This window comes from Postia placenta, assembly GCF_002117355.1.
Source record: "Postia placenta MAD-698-R-SB12 unplaced genomic scaffold POSPLAscaffold_14, whole genome shotgun sequence".
Taxonomy (NCBI): Eukaryota; Fungi; Basidiomycota; class Agaricomycetes; order Polyporales; family Adustoporiaceae; genus Rhodonia; species Rhodonia placenta.
This window is the reverse complement of record NW_020169845.1, coordinates 866,429-888,476: the sequence shown is the minus strand read 5'-3', so window position 1 is coordinate 888,476 and position 22,048 is coordinate 866,429. Positions and strand designations below refer to the sequence as shown.

At 53.3% G+C, this 22,048-nt stretch overlaps 7 protein-coding genes across 7 annotated transcripts; 4 read left to right on the top strand and 3 right to left on the bottom strand.

Moving 5' to 3' along the window:
- Window positions 1-724: 724 nt before the first annotated feature.
- On the top strand, window positions 725-3,422 carry POSPLADRAFT_1067506 (hypothetical protein; the record flags this gene model as incomplete). The annotated part of the gene is made up of 8 exons (XM_024482192.1): window positions 725-811; window positions 940-1,277; window positions 1,396-1,615; window positions 1,684-2,484; window positions 2,761-2,928; window positions 2,985-3,115; window positions 3,177-3,249; window positions 3,339-3,422. The coding sequence occupies 8 exons, from the start codon at window positions 725-727 to the stop codon at window positions 3,420-3,422; spliced, it is 1,902 nt and encodes a 633-aa protein (XP_024335419.1).
- A 1,512-nt stretch (window positions 3,423-4,934) lies between these two features.
- POSPLADRAFT_1075917 (hypothetical protein) lies at window positions 4,935-7,176 on the top strand (the record flags this gene model as incomplete). Its single annotated transcript, XM_024482869.1, has 8 exons — window positions 4,935-5,174; window positions 5,244-5,380; window positions 5,451-5,533; window positions 5,588-5,750; window positions 5,803-5,934; window positions 5,991-6,123; window positions 6,180-6,849; window positions 6,907-7,176. The coding sequence occupies exons 1-8, from the start codon at window positions 5,056-5,058 to the stop codon at window positions 7,174-7,176; spliced, it is 1,707 nt and encodes a 568-aa protein (XP_024335418.1). The 5' UTR covers window positions 4,935-5,055.
- A 256-nt stretch (window positions 7,177-7,432) lies between these two features.
- POSPLADRAFT_1184943 (hypothetical protein) lies at window positions 7,433-8,435 on the bottom strand. Its single transcript, XM_024489113.1, has 5 exons — window positions 8,322-8,435; window positions 8,017-8,259; window positions 7,900-7,962; window positions 7,747-7,842; window positions 7,433-7,685 (listed from the first exon to the last, which is right to left on the bottom strand). The coding sequence occupies exons 1-5, from the start codon at window positions 8,422-8,424 to the stop codon at window positions 7,561-7,563; spliced, it is 630 nt and encodes a 209-aa protein (XP_024335417.1). The 5' UTR covers window positions 8,425-8,435; the 3' UTR covers window positions 7,433-7,560.
- A 1,507-nt stretch (window positions 8,436-9,942) lies between these two features.
- Window positions 9,943-10,375, bottom strand: POSPLADRAFT_1036231 (hypothetical protein; the record flags this gene model as incomplete). The annotated part of the gene is made up of 2 exons (XM_024477134.1): window positions 9,943-10,215; window positions 10,262-10,375. 2 exons carry the CDS (start codon window positions 10,373-10,375, stop codon window positions 9,943-9,945), a joined length of 387 nt encoding a protein of 128 aa, XP_024335416.1.
- A 2,106-nt stretch (window positions 10,376-12,481) lies between these two features.
- Window positions 12,482-16,998, bottom strand: POSPLADRAFT_1152819 (hypothetical protein; the record flags this gene model as incomplete). Its single annotated transcript, XM_024486692.1, has 18 exons — window positions 12,482-12,923; window positions 12,980-13,004; window positions 13,060-13,110; window positions 13,178-13,205; window positions 13,376-13,390; window positions 13,600-13,619; window positions 13,783-13,810; window positions 13,873-13,997; window positions 14,041-14,066; window positions 14,123-14,148; window positions 14,290-14,398; window positions 14,452-14,544; window positions 14,609-14,828; window positions 14,860-14,911; window positions 15,315-16,094; window positions 16,152-16,380; window positions 16,445-16,851; window positions 16,903-16,998. 18 exons carry the CDS (start codon window positions 16,996-16,998, stop codon window positions 12,482-12,484), a joined length of 2,772 nt encoding a protein of 923 aa, XP_024335415.1.
- Window positions 16,999-17,661: 663 nt separating this feature from the next.
- Window positions 17,662-20,439, top strand: POSPLADRAFT_1060515 (hypothetical protein; the record flags this gene model as incomplete). Its single annotated transcript, XM_024481273.1, has 14 exons — window positions 17,662-17,693; window positions 17,741-18,332; window positions 18,381-18,492; window positions 18,540-18,625; window positions 18,682-18,690; window positions 18,740-18,820; window positions 18,876-19,016; window positions 19,078-19,191; window positions 19,241-19,333; window positions 19,394-19,576; window positions 19,650-19,760; window positions 19,813-20,013; window positions 20,188-20,304; window positions 20,404-20,439. 14 exons carry the CDS (start codon window positions 17,662-17,664, stop codon window positions 20,437-20,439), a joined length of 1,908 nt encoding a protein of 635 aa, XP_024335414.1.
- Window positions 20,440-20,787: 348 nt separating this feature from the next.
- POSPLADRAFT_1184939 (hypothetical protein) lies at window positions 20,788-21,895 on the top strand. Its single transcript, XM_024489112.1, has 3 exons — window positions 20,788-20,992; window positions 21,051-21,206; window positions 21,259-21,895. Exons 1-3 carry the CDS (start codon window positions 20,905-20,907, stop codon window positions 21,603-21,605), a joined length of 591 nt encoding a protein of 196 aa, XP_024335413.1. The 5' UTR covers window positions 20,788-20,904; the 3' UTR covers window positions 21,606-21,895.
- Window positions 21,896-22,048: the final 153 nt, after the last annotated feature.

The window sequence follows — 22,048 nt, the reverse complement described above, 5'->3', positions numbered from 1 at the left end:
GACGACAATTTAAGAGGCTGAGTCTCACGTCGGAGAAATTTTGCAGTAAAAAACACGACCATCCCTACATGTCTACCCATCCAACTTGCATATGTCGGCAATGCGTTGCATATATCGTTGCGGCATTACAGTACCACGAACAATACACACAAGCTGCACGTCCGGAGAGGCCTCATACCTCAAACTCACATACAGCTGCCTGTCGACTTCGGCAGAGGGTGTGGACTGCCATTGCATGGCGCATCGACCTCAAATTTCAAAGAGCATTCATACGCATAGCAAGGTATATCGAAGAGAGTAGACTACACATTCGAAGACAAACATGCCCAGTACCATCCAAGATATCCTTCCGCAAAAGACGCCACTCAGATCCGTACAGCCCGTCCCTTTAAAGGTGGTAACAAGGTAGAATGCCGAACGAGCGATGTCAACGCCGACAAGTCTCGCGACTGTCGTGCTCATTTCGCTGCTGGAGGCTCGTCATGGGCGTTTTTGATAGTGGAAGGATATCTAGAGATACAGGCGCTCTGCGACAACAATTTATAGCAATGCAATCGTGGGAATATGGCACGTGCAGCTATTGGGCGGCTTCCGAATCGCGAGTCCGACTATTACTGGAACTTATTTGGGAACCAGGAGTACTGTAAGCACTCGCTGGCACACTGTTTGCCATTCTACCTATCCGCATCACGACCTAAAGGAGGCATCATATGCCTGAATGGCAATGCGCTCGCTGCCCGATATCAACGACGACGCGTTGATTCTTGTCTTCAACGTCCTGCCAGTTGATTCCATACTTGCGTTGCGACAGGTATGCGCTCGCTCGTACACAAGTCACGCAGACTAGGTCGTGCCTCATCACAAAAATGATAGACATGCAGGCGGATGCTGTCCATCTCCCGTACGCGATTAATATGGCACAATGCGTACGTCCACGAGGTCCTCCATGCTGGGTACCCGTTTCCTCGACACCGGCTCCCGCTCATGGACGCGTCGGAGCTAGAGTGGGCCGTGCGTCGTGCCGCTCGCATTGGCCTGTTCTGGCGCTCGTACACAACGCACCCGCGCAAGCTGGCGGACTTCCAGGCCAGCTATGGGACAGGGGTTTATGATGTGCACTTCCTCCCTGGGTCTGGCGGCAGACGTATTGTCACCGTTACAAAGGGCATCTGGTCGGTTATCAGCGTCTGGGAGATCGTTTGCAACAAACTCTCCTCGGAGGGTGCGTTTGTGCGGAAAGTCGCAGAGTGGAGCCCAAAAGGAATCATTTTCACTGGGTTCGTTGTCAATTCCGATTCAAGCTCAAAGGGTACGCTTGCTGTGTCCGTAGACCGCAAAGGGTTCGTTGTGCATAACTGTCCTTCCGCACTACACGCCTTGATTGGGTTCCTTCAGGCAGCAGTCAATTGAGATCTTGTCCTTGCACGAAGTGAACGATCGCACGTCTGTGCTGAAGTCCATCAGGACGATCGACACACGCCTCAAACCGATCGCACTCCAGGGTAGCCTTGCGGCTAATTGTGATGACGCCTCGAAGGCAGTCATCATGAATTGGGAAAATGGCGCGCAAGCCGTCTTGCGCGGCGCGGAAGAGCCGGTAGACCAGCACTTTCAGGTCAGTCTTGTAAATACTCCAGCCGCCCCGGTCTAATGATCTACTGGCATATGCTGGCGATCAAATAGTACAACAAGTGCCTGCGGGTCGTCTTTTGCCACAGAAGCGTTCTTGTCGTTAGGGCTCGTTCCATCGAGCTCTTCGCCATGCCGGACATGCAGCCCTCCTCCACACCACCGGTCGCCGAGCATCCCATTGCGCGTCATTCCTTCGGTTGGATCGATGGCGTCTCAGTCAGCGTCCAAGCACGTGACCAGGCCGCGGCGCCCGACGCAATCGCCCCGCTGTCCATCCTCCTCCGTGCAGAAAGCGACGATCCCTGGTCGTCGGATGTGCACAAGCTCGATCTGTACACGCTCGAGCCGAACCCCCTGTACCTCTACGCAGGCAATCAGGATCACGTTTCTCCATCTGCGTTCCCGTCACCACCAGTGTCTCTTTCGCCTGGTTCGCCCTCACGTAGTCCATCGCCGCGGAGCTCCGCACACGCAGCGATGGGCACCCCGTACGTGTTCCCGCCGGTGCACTCGCAGCTGTACTCGCCGTCCGTACGCGGTGTGCTGCGCTGCACAAGCATCGTGCTGGGCTCGCACGGCACGGCGGTGTGGATCCAGCCGCGGCCGGCGCACAGCATGGACCTCACTGCGCTCGACGTGCATGCGTCCGTGACTCAGGCGCCGGAGACGGCACGCGCGAACGAGACGGTCGCGGGCGCGGTATTTGCGGGGGCGCTGCAGCGTGAAAACGAGGGGCATGTGAGCCCGGATGCACGGAATCTATGGATACAGTCGTTTGGGAGCAGCTACTGGACGTCTATAGACTACGTGGAAGAGCTGGGTCTGATTGCGCTGGGGTCATCACAGGGCATGGTCATTGTCCTTGATCTAGAATAGAAGTTGGATCTACAAGACTTTCTGACTTGTACTCTTACATTTCCTCTCCTCGACCACGGTCAGCAATAGGCACCGCACAATATAGACGTTTGTCGTCGTCCATACTCGTATGCGGCGCACATAACCTGATGTATGGGCGCTTACGATGTTGTGACCCACGTGGGCGCGGCATCGGGCGATTCGGAGTTAGAGCGCCCGTCAACAAACGCGAGTCTTCCCGTTCGCTGCCGGTCTCTTCAACGTCAACTGCAGTCCTCTCTGCGCTGTGCTCGCCCAATGAGTCTCTCGTCGTTTTTGTCGTCGTTCCTCCCCGTCGCGCACGCGGACGCGCCTGAGGAGAAGGAAGAGGAGCAGCCTCAGGAGGAGGAGTCTCCCGCCGAGGAGCCAGCTGAAGAGGAAGAGGAGGAGGAGCCTGAGGATGTGAGTGCTTGCCTTGCGTGTCGCTGGGGGAGAGGGCGCTGAGTGGGAGCGTGCAGATCCTGCCTGCTCTGAGGGAGGAGTGCGAGCAGTCGGCAAAGTGCCTCGCTGCAACGAAGCACTTCCAGCACTGCGAGGAGAAGGTCAACGCAGGCAAGGGGTACGCGCATGAGGATTGCACTGAGGAATTGTACGTCGCTCGTTCCTTGGTTCTCGCTGACCTTGGGTTCTCATGGCTACCGTCTGTGCAGCTGTACGTATCCGTTGATGACGAGTGTTCGGTATACTGACTTGATGCACGAACGCGGCTCGACCTATAGACCAGTGAGTTCGCTTCTTTGTTTCGCTTCCTGCATACTGCTGACACATGCTCTTCGTGCAGCATGATGCACTGTGTAGATGTAAGCATATAGGCTGGCAATGCGTGCACTTTACGGAAGCTCACATGGCATTTCCAGGGCTGCGTCGCCCCAAAACTCTTCGCCAAGCTGAAGTAATGGCTGCCGGCACCCTCTGGCACGATATAGATAGGTGTGCTGTCTAATGCTTGCACATATCTTCCATGAGACTCATCTACAGGTATGAATACAGACGGTGGTCACGCGCTGTAGGACACTATGACGACGCGCGCTGCCGCTTTCAGTACTTCACTTTACCAATAATATTCCGGTATCCTTGTCGTTCCGCGTCGCGTTCATCGCTACTTGTGAAAATCTGTGTCACAACCACCAGTGTTCTGAATCGATGTAAGCGATTTCCTTAATTTCTTTCGGGCTCATTTCCCGTATAGCTGCGCGTCACACGACTCTGCTTGCCGCCTTTTCTGATGCGTTAGTCCTCTTTGTGCCAAGAGACGAAGTCAAACCCTCGCTATGTTTGTATCCGACGTGGCGGGGCTTGGCCGAGTATTAACGCGCTGATCTGAATGGATCCTGGTCAACCATGCATACGCGCTGCTGGTCGTTACGCCTGTCTCTTGAGAGTCTGCCCCGGAAGCAGACCGCTTACTGAGAATAAGCAAATACATGTTATTATATCTTTTATTTCCCTTTGTTTCTTTTCTACGTGTTGTTCAGAGCCAATGCAACGAGTTCGTAAAATGCGATACCATGCGCGTGAAGCTGTTAAATACAAATTTGTCAGACGCGATTCGACCATTGAACATGTACAATAACGTGAGTCGGCCTGAATGATCATATACCCCATGGCGTATTGTTGCCAAGCTCGTCTGAACCTCAAAAAGACGACGTCAACATGGCAGTGGCACTGGTGGGTGCAACTGCCTTTGACGGTAAGTCGCTTACCTCTTTTAGTGGGTTCGCGACGCTTCCCGCGATCGATCGCCTGTCTTCTGGTCGCAGTGATGTCATGTCAACCACCTCCTGTTGTGCTCCTTGCTATGACGCCATACAGCATATATATACCAGCCCTTCATGAAAATCGACACAGTTTCTCCTCTCTTTTCTCCCCCATCATCCCTCCTCCAAAGCTCCTCAATCCTAAGCGTCTGCTGCATGCCGTCGCATACACTCAAATATCGTGATTTATCTATCTCTTAGTCTGCTTCCCGGGGAGTGTACGACTCGACGATCCTGGCGGGTGTGCGTTGGTCTTCCTTAGATGCAAATATTCTGCATTAGCTCGTCGCGCAGCGCGTTTCAATCACGTGCTCGCCAAGCGATCACGCCTGGGATGACTGTGAGGGTACCCGGGCTAGGAGGGGCCAGGCGCCGCTGGACAACGTCTCGAGGTTGGTCTCAACCAACGTCCACCTACTGTCCACTACAAATTCCTTCCCGTCGACAGTTCGTCTAATAGGAGTCTTGTGCGTTTGCATGAACTCGATTCACCTATGTCCGAAGCGGCTGACGGAGAAGTTTGGACACGAACAGGGCTTGTGTCGTCAGGAAAGTCGGACGTCAGTCAGTACGCATCAGTCGTCCCACACTCGACCAACGACGTGTTCCGACGTTGACCATCCGGGTTGTCGCGAGGCGTTTGCAACCATCGATATATTCGCTGCTCGGGGCTACTCGTCCCGTTACAGCTTAGCCTCCCCTCAAACCCGCTTCCGCTTCCCTGCACTCGAACTCTGCGGCTGTCACTCCATCGGCAACATCGCCCCATATCATGAGCGTCTTCAATCCGAAGATCCTTGACGCGTGCATTCGTGATGTCACCGCTTGTCTTCCGGATGACGAAAAGGCCGACATCCTTTTATATGCCATGGGACACCTGCATCATGAGCGGTTGGTTGCCCGATTACTTTTAGCTGAACCTGTCTCCCTGATATGTGCCGCTCTGCCGAACCTCTGCAGCTCCAGAATACTCATTGAGAATGCTGTTCAATCGTGCCTTTCGCTGAGTAAATTGTCGCTGGCGAACGCGACTAAGGCGCGGTTGATACGGGCGAAGGCTAGATTGGCGGCTGGGCTTCATGTCGGCGCACACCAAGGTCTGCGATGTTCTAGGCACCGTCTAGACGGTCTTCCCGTGACTCATGCCGCCCGAACTGCCTTCTCCAGACTTGCAAGCTGTCATAGCCCTTGAGCCCGAGCACCCAGAAGCGAAGGAGCTCATGATACAACACGTCGCAAATCCGGGGAAGGTGCTCTAGTTTCTTCTCCTACATGCATGAGCAATGACGAAAAGAATTTGGCAGTCGCTCGTGCAGCCGCACACCACCCCTGGGTTCTCGACAGAAATTTGGCGCGAGATTGCGCTGTGGCTCCCACCCCGGGACCTTAAAAGTCTGCTCCTTGTTCCACACGTTCTTTCCCGCATCGCCAGCCAGCTGTTGTTCCACAAAATTGACCTGTACTTTGGTGCGTTGACGGCGGCCCGGTGGCCTATTTCGAGAAGCTTATCGACGTCCAGATAAGCGGGAGTCGCAACGCAGCGCAGACATCCTCACTCGCATTATTACTGACAATGACTTCGCCAAACACGTCAGGACGATTCGTGTGTTCTATCAGGGGCGCGATGTATCCCCTATGGCATTTCAAACGGGTGAGAAGCTTGATGACGCATCCTTACAGCGCATTATGAAATGCCGTGATCTACAGGGATGCTGGCCAATGCGCTTCCGAAGCTCAACAGCCTCAAAAACGTGCACTGTTCGATGCGCTGGAGGGACATGATCTCGTTCATGAGAATTCTTGAGAACGCGAATCATCGTCTGCGGGGATTGTCGCTGACGTAAGTCCGTCCATCGGTTCAGTGCCTGACTGGAAGGGCAAACTGTATCTTTGCAGACCCACAGACGGCACGGCGGAACTGCATTTCCCCAAGTTCCGGCACCTGACGCAGTTCTCGTACGTTTCCACCGGAGGCAGCGATGTAGAGTTGGTTGATTTCCTCGCACAAAACAAGGCTTCGCTGCGATCCGTGTACCTGCATAATCCTCATTGGACGTTCCCGTCCGACTCGCTCTCGATCCGCAACCTGACGCACCTGGACTTTCAGGGGCTCTTCCCACCTGAGTCCCGTGCGTTCGCGGACATCTTGCAAAACGGACATCAGCTCGAGAGCCTCTCGCTCGAGTGTGTGCTCAACTGTCCTGCATCCGCACAGTTCCGAGAGCACGCGCAGGCGTTGCCGTTCCTCCGTCACTTCGCGTTCGCGCTGCAGGGCTACAGCGTGAGCGATCACGACCTCTTCCCTGCCATCTCCGAGTTCCTCCGCGAGCGACCCACCCTTCGCACGCTCAAGCTCTCCGTGCCGAGCGCAAACTGGGCGCAGAGGAGGCTTGGCTATGATGCGACGGTGTGGGGCGTGCTACCCTCCCTCACGAATCTGCGCAGCCTCACGGCGACGCTGCCCAAGGATGTCGCTGCCGCGCTGGCGATGTGGCTCGTCCCGCGGGGCGTGCACTCGTTAACACTGCAAGCGGAGTCGATCACCGACCCTCTTGGCTTTGTAGGGGTGCGTCGTCCCTTCCTTATAGATGCTATGCGTGCTAACGTGCAATCTGTTTAACAGCAAATGCGCGCGGGACTGCCGCCAACGCTGCGCTATATTGGGCTACTGCAGTTCAACATCGGCTCGCGGGATGTGGATGCGGTGGTTGCGCATGGGTTCCCGACTGTGCGCGTTGCCCGCGTCGACGAGGAGTATTATGCTGTCGAGCGTACGGATGGTCAGACACGGCTCGAGGCGTGGGAAGTGCGTGCGAGATACAACGTACGGCGGTGGCTGTCTGCGTATGGATGCGAGGACGCGGAGTGGCGCGATGCAAGTGAGTTTCTGTAATGTGAGTTACCGGAAGGTAACGCGCAGCGTTGGAAGGATTGGTTGATTGCTTTTTGTTTTCAAAATTCTGGGTGCATCCAAGGGTATAGAGCAAGTCATGCAGCTTGTATATTGTATAGTAGGCCTTTTATTTAGTATCTTAACCGAGATGGGTTATGAGGCTGCTAACGCCGCCAACCCTCATCTCAGCATGCATAATTTGAGCGTGGGCCGAAGCGTTTTACTTTCTAGAATTATCATAACACGACGCTGGTATACATATTCCCAATACTGATTTCGAGGACCATTCGTACAAGAACACTGCGATGATACACTGGATGCTGATGATTGCCAGTTACATCCAACCTTGATTGCTGCTTCTACCCTTGACCAGCCATGACAGGATCACCAGTTAAGACGGTGCGTGGGGCACTGATATCCGGAAGGGTTCTTATGCAGATATTCCTGGTGGTAGTCCTCGGCGTCCCACCAGGGACCAGCAGCTACGATTTGCGTAACGATCTTCTTACCTGTGATGCATCAGGATGAAAATTGAGGAAAGAGTCTAAACAAGATCGGTGACTGGCATACCGATGGGGTCGAAGTGCTTCTTCTGCACCTCCTCGGTCACGCGATTGGCGATCTCGAGCTGCTCGGACGAGTGGTAGAAAATCGCGGAACGATATTCTATGCACACGGAATAATGTTAGGTAGTGGAGCGTGAAACGCAGAGTAGATACGTACGGGTGCCTGTGTCTTTCCCCTGCGAGTTCACAGTCGTGGGGTCGTGGGTGCGGTAGAAGAACTCTGCTCGCGCTCAGCTCCGCATCACGAAAAGGCAAAGAACGGCAGCGCACGCACCAACAAGCTCGGCATAGCCGACCTTGCTGGGATCGAACTCGATGCGGAGCGCCTCAGCGTGGTCGGTCCATCCTTGGCAGACGGTCTTGTAGTCCGGGCTCTGGACGTCTTCGCGCCCGCCGGTGTAGCCGACGCGGGTCTTGAGGATGCCCTTGCCCTGCGAGATGGGATAGTGCTTCAGGAAGATGTGCTCGACGCCCCAGAAGCAGCCTGCGGCGAAGGTCGCGAGCTCGGGCTGGCCGTCTGTGTGCAGCCCGAGGGCAGATTTAGAGCGCAAGCGTGAGGTCGACGGCGAGCGGACGCACCAGACATGGTCGTGAACGCTGCGCGAGAGTTCTGGAGGGCGGGGCGGGCGAAGGGGGAAACAGCGAGGAGAGAGAGGCCGAGGCGGTGGGCGGCAGCGAACATGGACTAAAACATATCCCCGGGGATGGATCGCTCAGCTTCACCGCGCAGTGGCGACATACCATGGCGCAAGAACACGTGATCGAAGCATTATAGTAAGCCAGGATTGTTGCTAATGCAGTTCCTAACTCGGCCTATGCATTATGAAAAGGTAGACTGTGATGTACTGAGTCAGTACGTGGGGAATTACGCACGAGATCTCGTCTTCCAAGGTGCATGAAGATTTCGTTGATATACGCCCCTACGTCTAGAATCAGGAAACCCCCCCTTGCACTTGCACTTATGCTGTCTTATTACAGCTAGTTGCAAAATGATGCGGAAAATACTTTTTTCGCAGAGCCCGGAAACACCGGGCCAGAAGACCGAGAAGGGGGAAATCGGAAGCGAGCGCAGTCACGTGGCTGTCAGGCTCTGCCTTCGGCGCGTTAGCAGTCGCTACACGCTGCTCGAGCTTTGTACATACTAATACTCTTGACTGCCAGAGAGTCTCGAGAGGGCACACCTTCTCAGAGGCTGTCAGACATCATTTTCCTCAGTCACCATAATCTACTATAAAAAGACTGGACACGGGAAGGGCGACTCGGACAAAGGTATTGGCTCAGATGCACCACAGTCACGCCTAAGCATAGTCCCCGGTCTCCTCCTCCCCGGTCTCCTGGCCCGGTGTTTCCGGGCTCTGCGAAAAATCGCGTTTTCCGCATCATTTTGTAACTAGCTATAATCCGACGTCACAAGTAAAATAAGTAGAAGGATTGCTTTATTGATGCTTATTCCTACACAAAGTTGAAAGAAGTAAAAATGAGCAGCAATCCTTCTACTTATTTCACTTGTGGCAGTTGATGAAGACAGCATAAGTGTGATAAGTGAAAGGAAGGCTTTCCTGATTAGTACAATCAATCAGGATGATGCGCGATGCAATGTATCGCAACGCATAGCTTATTTAGGCCCATATTTAGTTAAAATGCGGTTGAACTCTAATTTAGGATGAACTCTACCCGCTTTGGGGACGGGTCAACCATACTCAGTATGCTTAGTCAGATGCACGGAGACTCCAACGAATCTGGTCATGCATTCCCTCACTTGGTGCGTAGGAACATCAGGGTACCGACGATATTCATCACAAGAAGGTCGATTGTGAACATCTGCTTGTCAAGAGAGCCCCGAACCAACCAAGGGCCCGGAGCCCTGCTACAAGATGATATTTGAGATTGTGCACGGCAGAAGACGAGTCGGGAGTCGCTTGAAAGCTAGCGGGAGGCTTACGGGACGAGTATTCAATTTTGAACTTGTATTGATGTCTTATCCCCGAGGAACATCGCCGGAGCGCAAGCCTTCCCCAATGGGCAACGGTGCACACTGCACGCGCATGCAATAATAGCCACGAAGATTACGCATATGTACGTATACACAGCTTCGGAAGTTTATTTATAGTATATGGTCGCTCGGTATCTCAAACCAATGAGTATAGGTAGCTCATTGGTATACGGCAATAGATCTAGAACTGACGACTGTATTTCTCTCTTAGGAAGCAAGCATATCAAATAGTATTGATGGACCGGTGCCAGGAGCACAGTTGGGCCCATTGCTTCCGGTGAGCTGATAAGCATTTTCCATGGCTATTTCTGAAGGCTGCTGCAAGGCATAGGCGAGGCCAGGGAAAGGGAACTCTGCGTCAATGGGATGGGTATGATAGGCACGCTGATAGATTGTTGCCTCCCGCGAAGGTGGCGCTGCGCCAAGATGCGAGGCTTCGCGAGTCATCACAAGACTCCTCTCAGCGGTGTCTCTGCTTAGCTGCCACCGTCATGCAAAATGCTCCTCAGCATGTGAACGATCTCACTTGGGCAGCCGGAGATGAGACAGGACATTGATCAAGCGCTAGAAGGGTGTTGCCGGCAAGCCCGACACACGCAGTATGTCCTGTGACAGCATTTGCTTGGGCAATTTTGGACATGAAACCCCGCCAGCATGACCTGCGCTGTGCTACCCGCCTATCAATCGTCACCCTTTACTTAAGCCGGGGGCCTCATACAACTTTGACATGAAGGATCGTGAGCGGACTAACGATAAGCATGCCGAGACGAGGTTTTCTAGTAGCCGTCGGAGACACTACGCTTACAAATGCTACCTTCTCATGTGTTCCCCGCTGGGTAGACGTGCACGCGGGTGAGTAGTACTAAACGTGGCAATGTTGTCTGCCACATAGCAACCTTTCGCGGGCGGTGAACTAATTTTTCCACCCAGATTATGGTATCACCGCACGAAGACCGGCGAATCACGTATTGCAACGCATTTTGCATTAGACGGACAACTAACGCCCAGTTGCATAGAGTCGTCGAAAGATAAACGCTGGTTCGCCGTGTTCCGGTGCTTTCTGTGTATGACATGCTTTCTGGCACGTCAACGGGCGGCAGGGACCCCGTGGAAAGGTGTGGGTACGCGATGGCTATTTTTCCGCCCGCGCTCACGGCGAAGTGGTCGATGTGGCGGTCAAGCGACCAGAATCATGCTGCGGCTCATTTTTGCGATAGGTGCCGCGCCTCAGTGACGAGGAACTCGAACGACGGACATTAAGATCAGCAGTGTTTTAAGGCGGCGACATTGCCTTAATCTCCCAGTGTGTCGTTAGGAGCTCCATTCTGAAATTTAGAGGTACCAAGGCGGTGGGTTGCTACCCCTTTACCCCAATGATCGGGGAATGACGTTGGCGATGGTCAGCGGCCGTACGCGCAGAGCGCGGGGAGGTCATTGGTGCTCCACTTGCACCGGCGTTACCCTCGTTTCGCTTGGCTTCCACCGTAGCGACCGTTCCTTGACTGGGATTTTGCGGCCGCTGTAATGCTTCGCACCTAGGGATGCAGCCGCTTTCCAGTAACCATCCATATCTGCATTTCTACTTCGATCCCAGAACGCTTCACATCGCTCGCGGAATGCGCTATATTTGTGCTACGCCCTATGCCGTGCTGGCTTCTTGCGTACGTGGGATGTGTGGGTTGGAAGGCAAGTCGCTGCGCGTTCTGCCCTGCGCACTGACCGCTTGCCTATCTGATTTTCTTCGGTAAACGGTGCCCGGTGGCTCTCAGCAACTTGCCTGCCCATTCACCGTGCGTTCTCCCCGCTCCGCCCCCAGTAGTCCGCGATCTCGTTTACCCAGTCGTCGAATTGTCTCTCGTATTTTAGCGGACCAGTGCGCCCATCCGGCCGGCTTAGAGGGCCTCGAACATCGGAGAACGTGCTGGTGCGCGCCGACGAACAATGCGACATCGCATCCCCACCAGAGGTGCCTGTCGATGAGTTGCACAATGGACATGCAATTAAAGCCACCTAGATGTGGTCCATTACGGTCAACACCTCACGGGACTCCACGTCGAGTATGTGGTGGGAGCACGTTAGCACGTAGACGAATGGCAAACCCCATCCCGCTGATACGCACGGGCACAGTCCTCGTGAGTCTGCAACGGCTAATGTGATCCTCCTCGCCATTATACCAATATGCGCCGTCAGGTCGCAGTCCAGAGACAGGCAGAGCTTTATGACATTGCTGGTTACATATTTCTATGATCGCATGCGCTTTCTGTGGCATAGAGGACGGCTGAATGGCCTGCCCGTGATCCCATTCATGTAGGCGTCAACGAGCGCAAGTGTGCAGCTCCTTGCATATCGGAGTCGTTTGAGACCTGAGCCTCGAGTACGTCGATCGTGTACTGTGATGGTTTGTATTGACGGGTGCAATTATCCTCTGTTACATCTTTCCTATGCTAATTACAATCAACTGAGAGTGTCCAGTCCGTGCATAACAGTGGTAGACTATTTCAAAGGCGAGTACTTTATCTGTAAGGAGAGATAAGTTTGGCTGACAAGAAGGCTGGGTGGGTTGTTAGGACAATAGGGAGCCTGGCGGCAGATGTACGATGCATCATAACGTAGTGTTTATGTACCGCCGGTGTCGCCGCGCGTGAAGCGTAGACTTATGGCTGTCGGTGCGTAATCTTGAGTCATTATTCTGATAAAGCCAGTACGTCAGTACGCGTTGTGCAAGTGCCAGATAGCATTTCCAAACCTATCGAGGCAAGGCGCTGTGCCGGTCGAGAGTATTTCTATAATCCCTAGAACGCGCGAGCCCTCTCTTCGCTCGTGGGAGTTCGGTATACGTATGCAAAGCGAGTCTAACATCCTGTTCGCATAGGCGATGCGACACCTCAGCAGCAAGACTGGCAGCGAAGACTACGTCAGAGCTGCTGATCCCATTGTCCAATTCGTCCACGGCCCTCCCTTCTGCGCTCGCACTAGCGAAGGCGGTCCGCTGAACATCGGCGTTGACTAGTGGAGATGTCCTGACGTTGTAGCGCACGTTCGCATGGCTGGTCGATGAACAGTTGATAGCGGACCAGGAGATTTGCTCAGGGTTAGAGCCAACTGGGATTTCGTCAAGGGGAGTGAGGATGATCTCCGAAATCTCTACCATGGACGGTTGATCACGCAGCTTATTGCGAGCGTTGAACCTATTTTACTGTACGGTCAAATTGATGATGACTATGATTGACCTCCAGTGGCTCACATTGCCAGGAACGAGTTGACGTAGACTGGGGCAGGATCAATGATACGACGGACGTAACCGCTGCACAGGTGAGACCTCACGTTTTGTGAGCATGAACTCCACGCTGAGTACAATGAAGCTATTCGGCATCGCTGCCATCTGGTGAGTAGGTGGTCATCATGGGCTAGGATTGAGATGGTCGCACTATCGAGTGCTTACAGCGATTATTGCTGTCAACGAGCAGAGACTGCAAGAAACCTCATCGTAATGTGCTAGCGACCTTGAAGATGAAGCACGGCGTACCTGGTTATAATGCCAGTATTGACGATGTAGATCATGAGTTTACTGATTGTACTGTCAATCCTGAAACACCTATTTCAACGTGTCCTAGATTCCGCTTTATCTTTGAGGTCTCACCTTGCCATTCCAGTTCTACAACGCGACAGGATATAGCACAGAGAGCACGCGATAGTTGCATCGATGGCTGTTGCGATCGCTAACGGCAGGTATGTGACCCACTAATACAGGTTTCCAGTCAATTTGTGTCTCCATTCGTGTACCTAACTCGACATTACGCTTACTTTTACGTTTAGCAGATCAACAAAACGATGAAATTGTAGACTGATGTAGGTAAGACGCACTGTCTCATGCGACCGATAAGCTGAAGACTTACATCTCGAAGCATAGCACTTGTAGTTATCGGACTGGAGGTTACCACTCTGATGTTTGCTCAAATGCATCGCCACTCACCTGCAGCGGAGCCTTATAAAGGAAATAGCACATTCAGTCCAACATGCGGGCGGTTTAATCGCCATGTATCTTACCATATCCGACTAAAGCTACGATGGTACCCTATGTGGAGCATAGAAGCACATGAGCAAAGGTAATTATACAGGACGACTGATTGCACTTACGACCGCTATAGGCAAGACATTGCGAAATAGAGATCGTGTCCCGTCTGCGTTCTTGACTGCAACATTGTTAGCGCAAGACGTTGGATCGGCATGAAGCGTGTCGGCGTGTGAGCGTATATCCACGACTACAGATAGAGAACGTCCCTTATCGGAACGCTCACGACTCACGCTTCCACAGACGAACAGCGTATAGGCTATTGGTACAAAGTCAGCGACATGGAGCCTCGTGCCTTAAAATGACTCGACGTACGTGTGTACTGAGACGACTACTACCGCCTAAGCAACGCTCCGTCCATGAGCCAATCATAGACCAAGCGAAATGAAACTCAGACTCGCATCAACAATAATCTGAGCCTGCGGTGGCGAAGTGAGCAACGATTCTGTTCGTTTGCTAGTAACGGGATTCTTTATGCTTACCTTGAAGCTCCAGACGGTGTTCGGCAATGCTTGGGGGTTGAAGAAATTGGTAACCAGGTACCAGTATACCATATGCATGCAGAGTGCTAGGTGAGTTGCGTCAAGCAGCCTAGAGGCGCTGCCATAGAGTAAACCAAGCGCGTTTCCCAGAGATATGCGTACCACAAACAGCACACGGTCAGCTTGTTCCACGAACTATCCTCTGCATATTGCTGGAAATAAATAAAAACTTGCAGGTTCGTAATCCCGAAGAAGCTGAAAGCCACAGTCAATCCAGCTAAGCCAGGCTCGAACTGGGTAAACACACGGAAGGGCTTACATTGCCGAGATGAACGAGCCTATTAGGATCGCGCCGTAAGTATCGTCTAGCTCGACCATGGTCTTTAGGCCCACAGTACGTGTGGCCCGTGCTGGATACCAAAGGATCTGCTCTGGGCAACTTGTGCGAGGAATGAGCGTTTGTGGGCGAAACCGTTGTACGTCGCAGTCGAATTCACCCGCGGCACTGGGGATGTCGCGGATCAGTTGTTGACGGAGGCCTGTAATGAAGTCAAAAGAATTACTAAATACGGTGTGGCCGTGTGATAAATTGAATTGTATACGGTAGTGCCACAGCTCCATCCTACAGAATGGTCGTCTAAGCTGGCTGTATAAAGACTATTGTTCCGGGCTTGACGTTGGCTGTACATACAGAGCACGGTCTTGCACGCATGGTGTCTGGCGTATCTCGTGTAGGGCAGTTTGCAAACCCGTATCAGGAAGCTTAGTTTCGACATGAGCATGTCTCAGTATGGCAAGTAGCAAACGTCACGACGCACTCTCACAAAGATCACATAATATGTAATATATTCATTATAAGTGTTCAGAGAATGTGAAAAACTTGGAAGATGTGGGCGGGGAGTTGTATTCTGCCTTCATCGTCTTCTCCCTCCGTCTCGTTACCACCTTCACTCTCTAGATTCAGTGTGGCTTCTCTGGGGATGATCTGTTGGACCACTGATCAGCCGCCGAGCCCATCAGCTTACCATCAGACGGCCTACCCGAAGTAAGATAGCATCTTCCAACATCCAGCATCCATCGACATCAGCCGACAGGGGGAGCTTCACGCATGTGAAGCGGAAAGGCAACGAGGTTAGTATGGGCTTTCTAAAACGAATCATATCATTAATTTCAGTGTCCGAGAAAGCCCATATTCGAGTCGTAGATACTTGCCTTTCGCGCTCGAAGACGGCAGGATCGAACTCGTAGAGCGTTACGTATGTGTGACGATCTGTAGGCTTGCTGTGGTCTGTGATCGTGATCATGACTTTCCATCCGCGTATTGCAATACCAGTGAGGTTAGACCATGCATAGGAGAGCAGCCGTGTACCCGAGAGCCCCCATTCACCCCAAAAGAGTCTTCTCTCGCCTGAACGTCGAGCACGCGCGATGCAGGCCCTCAGCGTAGGTACAGGTATAATCAGCACAAGAGCACGATCGAGGGAGTTTGACTGCACGCGCATTTTCAGTGTGATGATGTGGTTTCTTGACGATGTATAGAACGGTTTTCGTCTCGGGAGGCTGGGACCTGCGGGAGTATTACCTTGCAGTTCACCCTCGACCAGCGTCATTCCACATTCAAGCGGGGGCAGCTGCAAAGAACAAACGTAGTCTTTGCTAGGGAGCATCAGTGGTGCACCCTTCATCTCTGGTCGATGATGATCGAATACGTAGATACGAAGATCATTTGCGGTGGCGACGAGGACGTGTTCCTGGTCGATGAAAGTGAAACTTGTCACTTCGTGGCGTGGTAGAAAAGGTACTACCTATAGCAGTAGATATTAGCACCATCAACCGCATTCGAGGAATGGCTCCGGGCTCACCGCGCATGTTCGTCCAGTACGCCAATTTCCTAGCTCTAGAAAAGTACCAGCCCCGCCATGCTCATTGGACAAACGCCCGAGTACTGCACCTTGTACGGCAAGCTGCACGCTTTCGCGGCTTGCAGGTTCGGGTTGCATCTTCCAGAATGCAGGTACCTGTGTGTGAGGGTGCCAGTTCCCATAACTCCTCAGGTCGTATAGATGAATGCCTGTAGCGTCATCGGATTGTCTGTATTCACGTTCACGTTCAACTGCTGTTTTACATAGAACGGGAACAGCAGTCAAAGACGTACGGCTCATCGTCGTATTCTCCGAGAATCATGAGGTCCTGCGAATCGTCGAGGAGAATCATATGGGGTTCGCCTATAGTCCAGTCCCTGATGTTCACGACTTGTCGTTCACATTCATCAATCCCCAGCATCCGGGAGGGCAGCTTCACAAATTCAAATCTTTCTGGATAGTCTTCCTGAACTAGCGTATCAGTAGAGACGGCGAAGCCCTCGCCACCGAGGTCTTCCACAGACGGCCCGGGTATGAGCTTCAGCGAGCGCCATGCTTTCTGCAGCCGGCGCAGGCGTTGCAATTTATCTGATGCGGAGAGTGAACCAAACTCTCCGTCCTCCATTCCCGCCCACAGAAGTTCCAGCTTGTACTGTAAGGCGGCGGTCCCTTCGATCAAATCATAGAAGTAGTGGCAGACCTGTGTTTAGTGTGAGTGGCGTGTGTATTCACTAGCATAGAGGCTACTCACCCGTCTGCACGTACATAAATCTCCAATGTCAAGGAGTGTGAGTATCGTTACCAAGAGCTCTGGCGGGAAAGGAAGGATAGCCAATAGTAAAGCCATGTCGGCAGTCAATGCCGTGCTGTCGAGGAGTGCTTGGTGCCGCATCAGAAGAAGCGATGCGTCATTTATACTACGCGAACAAAGGAAGCATGTTACTGAGCGGGGACAAAGGCATCTCCTGCAAGTCGCCACTAATTCATGAACGTAAAACGCGTGTTGGGTGGAACCCAGCACACATGGCTCTCGTCACCATCTTCTGGCGAGCCACCACTACTGATAAATAGGAGGACAATCGCAGTTTCAGTTCAAAGTGTTGGTATTATATTGGCAAGAATGCCAGTTCTTCATGATGGCTCACCTCCAGGACTGATCAGCCGCAGGCCTCTTGGCCAATACGTCGTCGCAGGATTTATCCGAACCACAACATAGCAAGATTTTTTTTGAACGCTTAGGAAAGCTCTCGGGGGTAGATTCGATGAGATTAAATACAAACCGTATGTAATCGCGCGCAAGGTAGTTCGTATTCTCGCCGTGCGTTTGTAGGACCACCAATAGGCGCCTGTTCTCGTGTGCAGAAAGTAAGTCCCGTGATAGACGCGTCGCGCCCTAATACACGCTGCCGTCCGGCGCGCCGCGTTGACTGTAGAATCGCCTTGTTCGTCAACCGACTCGCACCCTTACTGATCTGCTAAGGTGTGAGGAAAAACCACTGTAGTCTAACGTATGTATAACTCTGAAGATGAAGATATCGCGAAGTAGCTCTCATCATACTGCTCTCTACTACTCGACTAACTGCTCGTAGGGCGATCGCGCTGAGCCTCCAAGAGTCTTCCACTAGGCAACAGCCCGCAGAATCTGAGCCGACAGAAGTGATAACAATCAGCGATGACGAGGATGAAGGAGATGACGAAGAGCGGCGATTTCAAGCCGAGCTGCAACGAGCCATTGAAGCCTCCAAGCAGGAGGAAGCGCGCCACAAGCCCACAAGTCCTGCTGCATCCGAATCGCCTCCACCTCAGCTAACCCAAACTCAAACTGCAACGAGCTTTCTGTCCGAACGCGCTCAATTGGAGAGAGAGCGATTGGCCCGGCAGAAACGGCTGCGCCCTGAAGTAGATGTGGAGACTCCAGACGCAGATGATGGACATAGAGCGAAGAGGCAACATCTTTCCCCTTTTCCCCATCAGACACGCAGGACCGACTATGATGCTTCTTCCAGTGCCACGACCAGTGCGCGTCCGAACAACAGTACAAGCGGGCAGGCGGGACCATCGCAAAATACCGCTGCGGGACATATGTTCTGGGATGGCGAAGTAAGGCAAACCGCCAATGCGCATGTAGACCCAGCCACGAACAAATATCCTCTGTTCCTACTGTCAGAGATCCTTGCACCGGTACGTTATAAGCCACATATTTTTTCTATGATGTGCTGATCTCTGCAGAGAGACGAGATAGAATTTGCGATCGTCTCGTCGTATGTATACGATTATCCGTGGCTGTACTCTATGTTCAGTCCTACCACGCCAGTGATAGCGGTCGCGCAGGACCAGTCCGGTGCGCAATATACCAGATGGCTAGTCTGTTGTGCTTGACATGCGCAGGTGAGGAGACGATCAAGGCAATCCTGCCGAATTGGATCAAGACGACGCCGTTTCTACGGAATGGCATGGGCTGCATGCACATGAAGGTCAGCTTTATATGCACTGCCAATTCACCCGCTGAGATTCGGAGTATACGAATCAGTTTATGCTGGTGCGTTGATAAGTAATTCGCCGATTGACATTCCTAATGAGAGGAGCAGCTGTTCTATAAATCACGTCGACTACGTGTAGCTATCTCGACAGCAAATATGATCCAACACGATTGGCGGGATATTGAGAATGTAAGCCCCCAGAAGCTGGACCTAAGCGTTATTGACATTGCTACCTCGTTCTCAGACCGTTTGGGTGCAGGACGTTCTGCGACGGTCTGCTCCCATCGCACATGACCCGAAAGCAGAGGATTTTCCGACAGCCATGGGACGCGTGCTGCGGGCGCTGAATGTACCAGCAGCATTGGTATCGCATCTGCGCAATGACGTGAGAGCTAGACTGTCACTCTAGGATCGTGCCTACATCACGTTCTGATTTCCACGTATAGCATCCCAACCTGCCATTGCAGCGCATTGAGGAGCTTCGCACGCACTATGACTTTTCCAAAGTGAAAGCGCGCCTCGTCCCATCGATCGCTGGGAAGCACGAGAGCTGGCCCAAGGTATCATCGGTGCTGTCAGAGCTGTCACTCGCTACTAACGGTAATATAGGTCGTCCTTACTGGCCACACCGCGCTCATGAAAGTTCTGCGCGACATGGGCGCGATGGCTGAGAAGGGCAAGGAGCTCGTGCTTGAATGCCAGGTGCGCTTGGACATGCCTCCTCACTGACTGAACCTCTGGAGACGCAGACTTTCCTCGCAGGGATCGTCTATCGGGACATACAGCACACAATGGGTGAACGAGTTCTACTGTTCCGCACGCGGCGAGTCCGCGCAGACGTGGCTCGACGCGCCAAAGTCGCGCCGCGCGAAGCTGCCGTACCCGCCGATCAAGATCCTCTTCCCGACACTGCAGTATGTGCGCGAGAGCGTGCTGGGCGAGCGAGTGTGTGCTTTTCCCTTCGTCCTCGCCAACCTGAGCTACTGGGGAGGAAACTGACACCTGCATTGATGGACAGGGCGGGGGCACGATGTTCTGCCGCCGGAACCAGTGGGAGGGCGCGAAGTTCCCGCGCGAGCTCTTCCACCAGTCGCGAAGCAAGCGCGGAGGCATCCTCATGCACTCGAAGGTGAGCCCAATGCGGCTGCGTCGTCGTCTGGGAAGCTTACTGCCAGATGTAGATGATCCTCGGGCTCTTTGGCGCGAAATCGGGTACGTCAGGAAACGGCTCGAGCAGCGAGACAGAGGAGAGCGAAACAGAGAGCGAGACAGAGGAAGACGTCCCGAGTGCGCTCATAGGGTGGATATACGTGGGATCGCATAACTTCACGCCCTCGGCATGGGGCACGCTCTCAGGGTCGGCGTTCAATCCTATACTGAACGTGAGTGGTCTATCTCTTCAGTACATAAATCTGGGCCTGCATGCGGCGTCTCGCATGGGTAACGCACAGCACCGTCCATTGCCTATCCGGGCAAAGGATCTTATGTAGATTCTGTTCATGCTCAGACCATTGCTATACTAAACCAGTGCTGACACGTCAGTGCTCCGGTTGTAGATCACAAACTACGAACTTGGGATCGTGCTCCCGCTACGAAGCGAGAAAGAGGCGGACCGAATCGCGTGTTGGGTGCGTCCGCCAAAGAAGTACAATCTGAGCAGAGATCAGCCATGGGTGAGTCATCATTGCCATACCGTCCCATTCCCCGGTGCTAGGCCTGTGCTACCAGTATGCACGGCTTCATGATGTTTCACTGACGTGTCGGCTTCACAGATCCAGAGCGAATCGCCGGTGTGTAATGCGGGCTAGCGCGGGGATATTCGCCGCGTGGGCCAGCTTGGAATGGATATTGACTTGTCTGTGACGCGAGGAAGGATAATGACGTGCTGTAGAGTGCGCGCGAACGAATTGCAATGTTATAAAGACTGTACTATGTGATATGAGTGCACATCTACGCTACTCTCTGCCCTTCGACGGCGAGTACTAAAGACTGCCGGGGAGAGTTGCCCGTTGTCCGCTACATCGGCGGCGGCAAAGAATAGGCGTGAGCAAACAGAGGCAAACAACAGAGGGCCGGCGTGGAAATTGGGCTCGGCGACGGCGACGGCATGGGCAGCGACGAGCAGCGTTCTCCTCTTCTCCTCCTGGGTTCTCTTCGCCTGCACGCATCGCGCTGCTGACCGTCTTTTGTTATAAACGCTCGTTAGCGACACTGCTAGGCTATAATTGCTACACCCCACATTGCTAGCGCTTACCTGAGGACCGCTCTCCGCCATGCACTTCCGGCTATTCTCTCTGATTCCCCCCAGCGTTCTGAGTTTCTTGCTTGCTTGGTATCTCATACCATTTGCGAAGGCAGATTGTTAGTAGGGAGCACTCTATGGAGCAGTAGGACAAGTCGCTGAACAGTCGTTACACAGATTGGGCCGTGAACTCGCCGACAACAGGCGTAGAATGGGTCAACGGCCAGACGAACCTCCTATCATGGACAAAGGGCTTGTTGGACGGCATCGACGAGTTTGATGTCGAGATGCAGCGATTGAGTGTAGCAGGGCTCACATACATCGCACACAACGGTACGCTTTGCCCCACGCGGTCTCGTTGCCTAACCTTGAGACATGCGCCCAGTACCTGCCTCGATGAGCAGCCTGAATGTCTACCTGCAAAATGTTCCCGCTGCGGACGACTACTATGTTATGTTTGTCAACTCGAGCCACGGCATCCTCTACGCCTCGTCTCCGTCTTTTGCGATCGCCAACACGAGCAACGGGAGTACGACGACGCCGGCGTCAGGCGTGCCCACCGTCACCATCTCTGGTGCGCCGAACCCCACAGATCTGTTTGCGACGACATTCGCAGGGTCGAGCAGCGGCGGGACCGGGTGGCGCGCGGTGCAGGACTCCTCGCTGCAGATCATGGCGGTGCTCAGTGCGATGGCGATGTGCGTTCTCGGCGGGGTGTTGACGGTGCTATAGTACGGCGCGCACGCCGTGACACTACCCGTGTTGCGAGTGATTGCTGTAGCGTTGTATGGCCCAGTGTGTCTTTGGAGGCGGGTGGGTTGTGCTATTCTTGTGTTTTTCTGTGGCCGGGCATCTTATGGAATGTTACTACTAACGGACGCATGGTACTGTACTCACACCGGATGTCGCACATGATACCTGCGTATACTAGTCCTGCTTCTATCATACAGGGGCCGATATCCTTGCTATAGACGATTCCTTATGCGACTTTGGTGCTATAGAGGCTGTTCGTTTACCATTCACGAAGGGGACAACCGTGTGCAACTGCCTCACCAGTAAGTCCGCAATTGCCATATTGCTCGTTGACCTTGCAGTATGTCTATGGGCTTGTCCTCATAGAATGCATCCACGTCTGGTTGTCCGTAAAGGTGTGTGTACGATATGAGTTTTCGGTC